The 12,040-nt window shown below is 50.5% G+C and overlaps 1 protein-coding gene across 5 annotated transcripts in view; it reads left to right on the top strand.

Moving 5' to 3' along the window:
• The window catches only part of TRPM2 (transient receptor potential cation channel subfamily M member 2), an 87,525-nt gene that overhangs the window by 46,800 nt on the left and 28,685 nt on the right, over nt 1–12,040 (top strand). For all 5 annotated transcript variants that reach the window (XR_013414786.1, XM_028845266.2, XM_028845267.2 and 2 more), the window contains 5 exons: nt 335–551; nt 4,431–4,549; nt 5,202–5,334; nt 5,829–6,000; nt 11,660–11,843. Coding sequence is in view for 4 of the 5 variants with exons in the window: in XM_028845266.2 (XP_028701099.2) it covers nt 335–551; nt 4,431–4,549; nt 5,202–5,334; nt 5,829–6,000; nt 11,660–11,843 (825 nt within the window). In the remaining variant the exon portion in view is untranslated. The remainder of the gene's footprint in view (nt 1–334; nt 552–4,430; nt 4,550–5,201; nt 5,335–5,828; nt 6,001–11,659; nt 11,844–12,040) is intronic.

Genomic DNA, 12,040 nt, shown 5'->3' with positions numbered 1-12,040 from the left:
CGGGAGCTCTGAAGCTGGGGTCTACCCAAGGCTGGGCTTGGGGCAGGCTGGGCTTCCCTGTTTGCAGCCATGAGAGTCATGGCCATGGGCAGGGTGTCAGCGGGCATCCCTGTGTCCTCACTTTGCTGGGCTGTGGGGTCCAGCCCCACTCTGGTGGCTGCGCTGTGCTGGCTCCGCCTGGAGTTGCTGTTCTGGCCCTGGATCCCTGAGTGCTTTTGCCCCTAAAAGCACATCTCTCTGAGGGGCACGGGGGATCATGGGGTGGCCAAAGCCTGTGGAGGTCAGGACCCTGGCCCTGGCGGTCACTGTCTCCTCTCCACTGCGACGGCCACAGAGAGAAGAGGCTGCAGGGGGTAAGCAGCCCCGTGGCCCGCGCCCGCGCCTTCTTCACCGCGCCCGTGGTCGTCTTCCACCTGAACATCCTCTCCTACTTCGCCTTCCTCTGCCTGTTCGCCTATGTGCTCATGGTGGACTTCCAGCCCACGCCCTCCTGGTGCGAGTGTGCCATCTACCTCTGGCTGTTCTCCTTGGTGTGTGAGGAGACGCGGCAGGTACAGCCCCATCCGCCTTTCCACGCTCCAGCCCGGGGCCGCCCACTTGGCTGCTTTCTGGTAGGGGACCCAGGGCTTAGAGCCCACCCCACCTAGCCTGCCTAGCCCCTTGCGAGCTGGGCAGAGCCAGTGCTCCCTCCCCAAAATGGGTGGCTGGGGCCCCTCCCTCCTCGTGCCCACTGTGCCTGCTTCCCTGCTTTCCCTCAGCCCAGACATCCTCCCCTCCTGGAGACCAGTTGATCAGCTCCAGGTGGATGCCCTGACCTTGTGGACTTTGAATGGGTGTGTCCCCTCCCCCAGGAAGAGCTATGCAAGGTGGGGGGTCCCTAAGACCCCTCTCACATTCAGTAACTAGCCAAAAGGACCCACAGATGCTGGGGAGTGGCAATGCTCACTTACGGTTTATTAAGCAAAAGTCTACAGACTAAAGCAGCCAGGGGGAGGGACACAGCTGCATCCAGGACAGCTCTGAGCCCAGGGCATCCTGGCAGCCCCTCCCTGTGGAGGGGTGGGTGGCACTCCATCCTCCCAGTGATGATGTGTGGCCTCAGGCATGGAGGCACGGTCCCCAGGGAAGCTCGCGGGCCTTGGTGTCTACTAGAGGTCAGTCACAGAGGCGCGGCTGACACCACATGATTGACCTCAGTCTCTAGCCCTCCAAAGGTCAAACTGAAAACTGCCCAGGGCCCCACCCCAACCCAAAGCACACTGTGGGACTACCTGGCGTGGCCCAGGCCCCAGGTAAACAAGGAGAGCCTCATCATATGGACATTCCAAGGGCTCAGAGGCTACCTCCCTGGAGCTGGGCGAGGCCAAGCTGCCCTCCAGGTGGGGCGAATCCCTTACTGTGTGGGGTCTCCACCGTGTCCCTATGGTGCCTGCACCTGCTGGCAGCCGGTGAATGGGAACTAGGCCCATGGGACCCTCAGGGAAGTGGTGAGGGGGTGGGATTGGCCACAGGGCAGTGGTCCTGGCTTTGACTCATCTGTGCTCTCTGACCTTGGTGGAGCACCAGGCCCCCAGTTAGAAAGCGGTGTGCACTGTGTAAATACCACTGCCTACTGGGGCCCTCGGGGAGGCACTGGCACCCCCAGGAAGGAAGATCAGGGCCAGGACTGGGCGGGGCCTGGGAGTTGTGTTGTGGCCCTGGCTTTGCTGGGCTCTCCTTGGCCTTCCTCTTGCCACATGGCTTCTGCCACTAGACCCTCTCTACGAGGCCTCTCTGGAGGCCTCCATGCACCCCTAGCCCCAGCCCCATGGGCAGCAGCCTGAGAGCAGAGGGCACTTCCTACTCCCTGCGTCTGTCTGTGATCCGGGGAGGGCCCTGGTTGGTCCTGCTGGTCACCTGCCCCACCTGTCCAGCTGCTGGGTCCTGGGGCCTGTGGCTAGGAAGGGTGTGGGGACTCCTGCCAAGCAGACCAAATGGGGGTTCCCACAGCTCCTACCAGGGTCCTGCACTCTTGGCCTGCTGAAGAAGCGATGTGGCCCCCAACAGAACAAACATCCCTGTGGGAAGGCAGCTGGCGCCTGACAGTGAGGAGGGGGCTGCTGCAACACACACACACACACGCACACATGCGCACACATGCATACACATACAGATACATGCACACATGTACATGCACACAAATGCACACATAAGCATATGCACACACACACATGCACACATATACATGCACACATATGCACACATTACACAGGCACACACATACATGCATATGCATACACACACATGCACACATAAACATGCATACACACGTGCACATGCACACACATGCATACACACATGCACACACACATGCATATACACATACATATACACATACACATGCATACACACAAATATACAGACATACACACATGCACATGTGCACACATACACACATGCATACACACATGCACACACATGCATACACACAAATATACACATAAACATACATGTACATACATACACATTACACACATGCATACACATATACACATGTACACATGCACACACACAGCACACATGCATACACATACATGTACACAACACATACACATGCATACATACATGCACACACATGCACATGCATATACATGCATACACACACAAATATACACATCTCCATATAAGCATACACATACACACACGTACATACCTACACATATACACACAAGCTCATACACATGCACACATACACGTACACATACACATACGAACACACAGACACATACACATATATACACACGTACACACACAAGAAAAATACACATACATATACACACAGACACATAGAAACACATGCAAACATGCGCACATACAATACATACACACATATACACACATACAAATGTATGCACACAGTGCACACACACATATACATACATACACATACACAAATACCTGCACACACACACATACACACATATTCAGACATATACACACATACATGCAGAATATATGTACATACACATATACGCACATACAGGTGCTGAGTGAGCAGGGCACCAGGGGAGCTGCTGCCAGCACTACTCCGCATTGTTCCTCCACGTCCTGTTCCCATCTCCCTCACTGACCCAGCTCTCTTCAGACCAGAACCAATGTTCGGATTTGCTGACCATGATGACAGCATCAGTGATAGTCATGATAGTGATAGTGCTAGTGACAGTGACAGTAATTGTGATGATAGAGATAGTGATGACAGTGGAGAGTGATGTGACAGTGACAGGATAGTGATGATAGTGACAGTTTTTGTGATGATAGTGGAGAGTGATGTGACAGTGACAGTGAGGATAGTGATGAACAGTGTCAGTGATAGTGATGATAGTGACTGTGGTGATGATAGTGGAGAGTGATGTCACAGTGACAGGACAGTGGTGGTAGTGACAGTGATAGTGGTGATAATGACAACAGTGACTGTGATGACAGTGATAGTGATGATAGAGGAGAGTCATGTGACAGTGACAGGATAGTGGTGATAGTGATGATAGTGACAGTGTGATAGTGCCAGTGACAGTGAGGATAGTGGTGATAGTGATTATGATGATAGTGACAGTGACTGATGATGATAGTGGATAGTGATGGTGACAGTGAGGACAGTGGTGATAGTGATTATAGTGACAGTGACAGGATAGTGATGATAGTGACAGTGACTGTGATTGTGATGATAGTGATAGTGATGATAGTGGATAGTGATGTGACAGTGATGGTGATAGCGAGGACGGTGGTGATAGTGAGTGATGGTGGTGATAGTGACAACAGTGACTGTGATGGTAGTGATAGTGACAGTGATTGTGATGATAGTGATGATAGTGGAGAGTGATGTGACAGTGACAGGATGGTGGTGATAGTGATAGTGATGATAGTCATGATAATGGATAGTGATGTGACAGTGATGGTGACAGTGAGGACAGTGGTGATAGTGACAGTGACAGTGGTGATAGTAACAACAGTGATTGTGATGATAGTGGAGAGTGATGTGACAGTGATGGTGACAGCGAGGACAGTGGTGATAGTGACAACAGTGACTGTGATGATAGTGACAGTGATTGTGATGATAGTGGATAGTGATGTGACAGTGATGGTGACAGTGAGGACAGTAGTGATAGTGACAGTGATGATAGTGACAGTGTGATGATGACAGTGGAGAGTGATGTGACAGTGATGGTGACAGGACAGTGGTGATAGTAACAGTGGTGATAGTAACAACAGTGATTGTGATGATAGTGGATAGTGATGTGACAGTGATGGTGACAGCGAGGACAGTGGTGATAGTGACAGTGGTGATAGTAACAACAGTGATTGTGATGATGATAGTGGATAGTGATGTGACAGTGACAGTGAGGATAGTAAGAGTGACAGTATGTCTGCCTCCCCACCGCCCCTCTTCCCAGTAGCTCTTCTATGACCCTGACGAGTGCGGGCTGATGAAGAAGGCAGCCTTGTACTTCAGTGACTTCTGGAATAAGCTGGACGTCGGTGCGATCTTGCTCTTTGTGGCAGGGCTGACCTGCAGGTGAGTGGCCTCACCCCAATGGTGTGCCCCTGTCTGAGGCAGCCAGCCCCGCAGGGGATGAGCACAGGCCGGGCCCGGAGTCAGCCGTACCAGACGAGGCTCAGCTCCTCTGTGAACCCTGGATTGTCATCTAACGGGTGTCCGGGTGACAGTGTCCCACCTACCCTTGGGATTGTCGAGGGAGCACAGAAGGGGCATGAGAGCTCCTGGCAGAGCTGAGATTGTCCATGTGCTAGGGGCCATGGATGGCAACCATTGGAATTGTCCCAGCTCCACGGACACACAGCTGCCCCTTTCTCCCTCTACCTCCCTGCTGTGGGGTCACTGCACTGCCTGTGATGGTCTCGGGTCTCTGCGAGGCCACGGCCCCCTTTCTCTGAGGCAAGAGAGCCCTGGCTACCTGCTGGCTCCCTAGGGTGCCCCCATGCCAGACTGTCCTGTGGGGCTGGGCGTCCAGACCTTTCTGAAGAGAAGTGGGAGGCTCTGTTCCTCGATCTCATGCCGGCTTTGAACACCTGGGATGCAGGGCCCACCAGAGCCCTTTGCCTCCAGGGCCCACCTGGGCGGGGACAGCTGGAGGAGTGGCGGGGGACAGCTCCGAGGGCCACTGTGGCGGGTGGCTGAGGTGCGTGTGCTTCTGCCTGGCGGCCAGGCTCATCCCGGCGACGTTGTATCCCGGGCGCGTCATCCTCTCTCTGGACTTCATCCTGTTCTGTCTCCGGCTCATGCACATTTTTACCGTCAGTAAGACGCTGGGGCCCAAGATCATCATTGTGAAGCGGATGGTAAGGGGACGGGGGCACCAGCTCCATCGTGGCCTGCAGCCCAGGGTGGGCCTCGGGGAGGGCAGGCCCCTTGCCTGCGGCTCAGACCAGGGCTTAAGCACACCTGCTGGCCCCCTGTCCTGCTTTGCCCCTTGGGCTCCCAAGAATGCCCTTCTCGTATCTTTGCCTGTGAGTCGCCTCTTCCAGGAAACCTTCCCTCATTCTCCTTTCTGATCCCCGCTCATTCCTGACCTCTGATTCAGCTCTAGGAGCTTTCCTCCTGGGGTCACGGTTATGTCTGACCCCTCTTCGTCCTGTCTCTGTGGTGCCAGCACAAAGATGTCGGCCGTCCACGAGAGTGCGGAGGCAGCCCCAGGGCTGCTCCTGGGAGTCTCCCGCATGCTGCGTCTGTGCTGTGAGTGGCAGTGCCATCTCCACCGCTGCTGGGCCTGCCTCTGGGCCCAGTGAGCGTCGGGGGCGGGAGGGTGTAGCCCACACGCCTCTCTGTCTTGCAGATGAAGGATGTCTTCTTCTTCCTCTTCCTGCTGGCCGTGTGGGTGGTGTCCTTTGGGGTGGCCAAGCAGGCCATCCTCATCCACAACGAGCGCCGGGTGGACTGGCTGTTCCGAGGGGCCGTCTACCACTCCTACCTCACCATCTTCGGGCAGATCCCGGGCTACATCGACGGTAGGAGCCGGGCGCCATGGGAGCTTGGGTGGGGGAAGCAGGACAGAGGCTGGAAAGGGGCCACAGCCTGAGTGGGAGTGAGGCCGGCTCTGTCAGGGGGTCCTGCAGTTCCCACCTGGCCGGCGTCCTCCTTGGGGACATTCACTCCCCAGCTCCCGTGGCAGGAAGTAGAAGGGGCTCCCACTGCCCAGGGGAGGGAGGAGGGGGGGCCTGGTGGGGGTGGGGGTGGGTGGTGCCACGCAGAGGTCAGAGTGGGCTGAGGGCACCTGGGGCATCAGCTGACAGCCCCCCAAAATGGAATGTCACCCTGTTTCCCCTTTCCCTGTCACCTCAATCAGAAATAACTTCCTTCTCTTGATGGAGAGAATTCATTCCTCCCTCCCTTCCTCCTTCCCTCCCTCCTTCCTTTTCCTTCCCTCCCCCCTTCCTTTTCCTTCCCTCCCCCCTTCCCTCCCTCTCTCCCTTCCCCTTCCCTCCCCCCTTCCCCCCCTCTCTCCCTTCCGTTTCTTTGACAGGGTCTTGCTCTGTCACCCAGGCTGGAGTGCAGTGGCACGTCTACCTCCTGGGCTCAAGTCATCCTCCCACCCGCCTCCCGCGTGGCTGGGACTACATGTGCACACGCCAACACACCTGGCTGATTTTTGTATGTTTTGTAGAGACAGAGGTTTCGCCATGTAGCCCAGGCCGGTCTTGAACTCTTGAGCTCAAGTGATCCGCCCCTTGGCTTCCCAAAGTGCTGAGATTACAGGCGTGAGCCACCGTGCCTGCCAGATAGAACACTTTCCATATAGAAGGTTTTTTTCTTTCAACAGCTTCACTGAGAGAACGTTCACCTGGATGAAGTGTACCTGTCAGTGGTTTACAGTATCTTTACAGAATCTAATTTTATGACATTGGCATCACCCTGAGAAGACCCTGCATCTCACTCACAGCCACTCCCGTTCCCTCCCCTCAGCCACAGCCACCCACGAAGCTACTTGCAAGTTGCCTTTTCTGGGCATTTCATAGAAACTGGATGATGTAATAGGCAGTCTCTGGTGTCTGACTTCTTTCACTTGACATCATGTTTTCAAGGTTCATCATCGTGTATCAGTATTTACTTCCTGTTTATGGCTGAATAGGACCCTGCTGTATGGACACACCACATTTTATTCATCCATTCATCAGCTGGTGGACATATGAGTTGTTTCCACTTTTCATTCATTCATTCATTCATTCATTCATTCATTCATTCATTTTTTCCCGAGAGGGAGTCTCACTCTGTTTGTTGCTCAGGCTGGAGTGCAGCGGCACAGTCTCGGCTCACTGCAACTTCTGCCTCCTGGGTTCAAGCGATTCTTCTGCCTCAGCCTCCTGAGTAGCTGGGATTACAGGTGCCCGCCACCACGCCTGGCTAATTTTTGTATTTTTAGTAGAGATGGGGTTTCACCGTGTTGGCCAGGCTGGTCTTGAACTCCTGACTTCAGACGATCCACCCGCCTCGGCCTCCCAAAGTGCTGGGATTACAGGCGTGAGCCACCACACTGGGCCGTTTCCACTTTTCAAATGCTGTGAATAACGTAGCATGAACTGTTATAGGGTTTTGTGCGGGTATGTTTTTACTTCTCTTAGACACCTGGGAGTGCGTGGCTGGCTCATGAGAACTCCATGTTTAAGTTTTTGAGGACCTGCCGGGCTGTTTTCCAGACAGCCTGTTGCATTCCACATTCCTGCCTGCCCAGTCCCAGGATTCCAGTTTCTCTACCTTCTTGCCAACATTTGTTATTGTCCATTAAAAAAAAAAAGCTCACATCCCAGTGGGTGGGAAGTGGCTCTCCTTGTTGCTTTGACTGGCATTTCTCTAAGGACCTGCCATGTCAAGCGTCTCCTCTGGTGCTAATTGGGCCATCTGTACGTCTTCTTTGAAGAAATGTTTCTTCCTGCCCTTTGCCCATTTTTCTTTTTCTTTTTCTTTTTCTTTTTTTTTTTTTTTTGAGACGAGATCTCACTCTGTCGCCCAGGCTGGAGTGCAGTGGTGTGATCTCAGCTCACTGCAACCTCTGCCCCGCTAGTTCAAGCAATTCTCCTGCCTCAGCCTCCCGAGTAGCTGGGATTACAGGCACATGCCATCAACCTCCTGAGTAGCTGGAATTACAGGCACCTGCCATCATGCCTGGCTAATTTTTGTATTTTTAGTAGAGACAGGGTTTCACCATGTTGGCCAGGATGGCCTCGATCTCCTGACCTCGTGATCCACCCACCTTGGCCTCCCAAACTGCTGGGATTACAGGTGTGAGCCACTGCGCCTGGCCGTCTTTGCCCATTTTTCAGTTGGGTTATTTGTCTTTTATGTTATTGAGTTGTAAGAGTTCTTTACATAAGGATGCCAGTCTCTTACCAAATGTATGATTTGAATTGTTTTTGTCAGTCTGTGGGCTGACTTGTTATTTTCTTTATGGTGTCATTTGATGCACGAACTTTTGAACGTTTGATGACATTCAACTTATCAATCTCCTTGATCATTGTGCTTTTGGTGTCCTAGCTGAAAACCATGGCCATGATTTACACCTGTGTTCTACTAAGTGTTTTACAGCTTTCGCTTTTTGTTTGGCCTGGTGTGTGGTAAGGGTCAGTCTTCCTTGTGGCTCTCCTGTTGTCCCAGCACTATTTGTTGACAAGACTGTTCTTTCCCCAGTGAAGCCTCTTGGCATCCTTGTTGAAAATCAGTGGACCATTAACATAAGAGTTTATTTCTAGAGTGTCAGTTCAGTTCCACTGATGTCTGTCCTTGTGCCAGGACTGCACTATCTTGGTGAGTGTAGCTTTGTAGTAAGTTTTGACCATACTGTCTTGGTTGGCGTAGCCTTGTAGTAAATTTTGAAATTCGGAAGTATGAGTCCTAATTTGTTCTTTTCCAGGATTGCTTTGGCCTCTGGATCCCTTATCTTCACAATAATTTTTGGATCAGCTCATCAGTTTCTCCAAAAAGGGCATGTGTGATTTTGATTGTGAACATGGGATGTGTTTTTGCTTATTTAATTATTTAATTTATCTCAATAATGTTTTATAGTTTTCAGTAATAAGTCTTACGCTTCTTCTGTTAAATTTATTCCTAAATATTTTATTCTTTTCCAAACTGTTATAAATAGAATTGTCCTATTGATTTCATTTCGAATTGTTCATGACTGGTATATAGAAATACATTTGTAGATTGATCTTGAACCCTGAAACCTTGCTAAACTTATTTATTAGTTCTAATAGATTTTTAGTGGATTTGTCATGTACAAGACCATGTCATCTGCAAAAAGAGACAGTTTTACTTGTTCCTTTCCAAACTGGTTGCCTTTTATTTCTTCTTCTTGCTTAAGTGCCCTGGCTAGAACCTCCAGTACAATGTTGAACAGAAGGGACAACGGGGGACATCCTTGCCTTGCTCCTGATTTTAGACAACGAGTCCACTGATCTTAGGGAACAAGTCTTTCACCATTAAGTGTGATGTTAGCTGTGGGGCTTTTGTAAATGTGCTTTATCAGGTTGAAGAAGTTCCTTCTATTCCTAGTTTCTTGAGTGTTTTTATTGTGAAGGAGTGGTAGACCGTGTCAGCTGCTTCTCCTGCACTTATTCGAATGTTCTGATGGTTTTTGCTCCTTTCGCTATTAATATGGTGCATTCCATCAATTGATCTTCGAATGTTAAACCAACTGTGTGTTCCTGGGACACGTCCCACTTGGTCTTGGTGAATAATCCCTTTTATTTGGTGCTGGATTCACTTTGCTAGCTGTTTTTTTTTTTTATGATTTTTGCACCTACATTCATGAAGGATATTGGTCTGCGGTTTTCTTTTCTTGCAATATGTTTGCCTAGTTTTGGTGTCAGGGTAATACTGGCCTCATACAATGGTTTAGGAAGTAGTTCCCCCTCTTATATTTTGCAAGAGTTTGTAAAAGAATGGTTTTAATTCTACTGTAAACATTTGGTAGAATTCACCAGTGAACTCCTCTGAGTGTGGACTTTCCTTTGCGTGATGTTTTTGCCTTACTAATCCAATCTCTTATGTGTTACAGGTCTATTTATATTTTCTATTTCTTCTCCAGTCACCTTTGGTAGTTTGTGTCTTTCTAGGAATTTGTCCATTCTTCTAGATTATCTAATTTCTTAGCATATAATTTTCTCTAGGATTTCCTTTGTAAGATTAGTAGTACTATCCTCTCTTTCATTTCTGATTTTAGCGATTTGAGCCTTGTCTCTTTTTTTTTTCTTGATCAGTCTAGCTACAAGGTAGTATTTTTTTGTTGCTCTTTTTCAAGAACTGAGTTTGGTTTGTTGACTTCATTGTTTTTGTTTTCTTGATCTCATTTATATTCTAATCTTCATTATTTCCTTCCTTCTGCTTGCTTTTGGCTTGTCTTGGGGGAAAGCATCCAGTCTTTCCCATTGGGTATGATGTTAGCTGCAGGATTTTTGTAAATGTCCTGTCAATCAAAGAGGTTCTCTTTGAGTCCTATCTTCTTGAGTGTTTCTATTGTGAAAGGGTGGTTTGCTCTTCTTTTTCTAGTTTGCTACAGTGGAAAGTTACGTTAATAATTTTAGCTCTTCTTTTTAAATATAGGAATTTATAGCCATCAGAGTGAGTTTCTATCTTAGAAAATTAGTAACGCATTCAAAATACGTTTGATTAGCCAGGACTGCATTGCTCATTGTTGAGCAATTTTAAAATTCAAGACAAGTGTAAGGAAAGAATGTTATTCATAATTTCACCTCCCAGAGTTAACCTTTGTTAACAACTTCCTATGTTTCCTTAGAGATTTGTTTAAGGTAGAAGCTGGTTACATATTAAACAGCCCTTACTTTCTATGCATGCAGGATGCTATTTTGCTTCACAATCACCCGTTTCACTTGTCCATGCATTGTCTTAGCAGCATCTTCCCTTTTCCACATCTCCCTTCTCTCCCTTCTCTCCCTTCTCTTTGAGATAGTTGTTAATTGTTTTTCCTTTTCAATTCTGTGTTTTTTTTTTTTTTTTGTTTTTTTGTTTTTTTTTTTTGAGACAGAGCTTTGCTCTTGTTGCCCAGGCCGGAGTGCAATGGTGCAATCTCAGCTCACTGCAACCTCCACATCCCTCCCAGGTTCAAGTGATTTTCCTGCCTCAGTCTCCTGAGTAACTGGGATTACAGGCATGTGCCACCATGCCTGGCTCATTTTTATATTTTTAGTAGAGACAAGGTTTCACCATGTTGGCCAGGCTGGTCTCAAACTCCTAACCTCAGGTGATCCACCCGCCTTGGCCTCCCAAAGTGCTAGGATTACAGGTGTGAGCCACTGCTCCTTGCGTTTCCTTTTAAATTATTTCCCACCGAATTGAACTCCCCAGGCTTGGGACCTGGTGCTGACCCTGGCTGGGGCCCTGGCAGTGCCCTGGTGGGTGGCGTACCCTGGGTGGAGGCACGGGCCAGCCTGGGTGCAGCTCTGCCTCCGGGGCCTCTTACCTGTTTCTGGCTGGAGACAGATGCCTCCTTCTGGACTTCAGGCCCAGAGGTGACAGCTGAGGTCACCCAGATGAGTGGCATCAGGCCTGCGGGGGACCTGGCAGTGACTGGAGGCCTCGAGGGTCCCCTCCTGCCAGGATCCTCTTGACTCTGTGTTGTTCTCTTGGCTCACCCACCCCCATTCCCAACGCCAGGCGTGAACTTCAACCCGGAGCACTGCAGCCCCAACGGCACCGACCCCTACAAACCCAAGTGCCCCGAGAGTGACGTGACGCAGCAGAGGCCCGCCTTCCCCGAGTGGCTGACGGTCCTCCTGCTCTGCCTCTACCTGCTCTTCACCAACATCCTGCTGCTCAACCTCCTCATTGCCATGTTCAAGTGAGCGCCTGGGTGGGGCTGGCGTGCGGGCGGGTGGGTGGACGGCGTTCCTGGGCCGCAGTGGCCAAGCTGTCTCCAGGGTCTTGTGGACAGTGTGGATGGCTGGTGCACAGAGGCGCTCCACTGATATCCTGGTGGAGCGTGCACAGCCACTGTCCGTGGTCACTGCTGCATCTGTTGAGCTGGCATGGGTCTGT

The sequence above is a fragment of the Macaca mulatta genome, chromosome 3 (assembly GCF_049350105.2).
Source record: "Macaca mulatta isolate MMU2019108-1 chromosome 3, T2T-MMU8v2.0, whole genome shotgun sequence".
Classification (NCBI taxonomy): Eukaryota; Metazoa; Chordata; class Mammalia; order Primates; family Cercopithecidae; genus Macaca; species Macaca mulatta.
The sequence above is the reverse complement of the archived record's forward strand: the minus strand, read 5'-3'. Positions and strand labels throughout refer to the sequence as shown.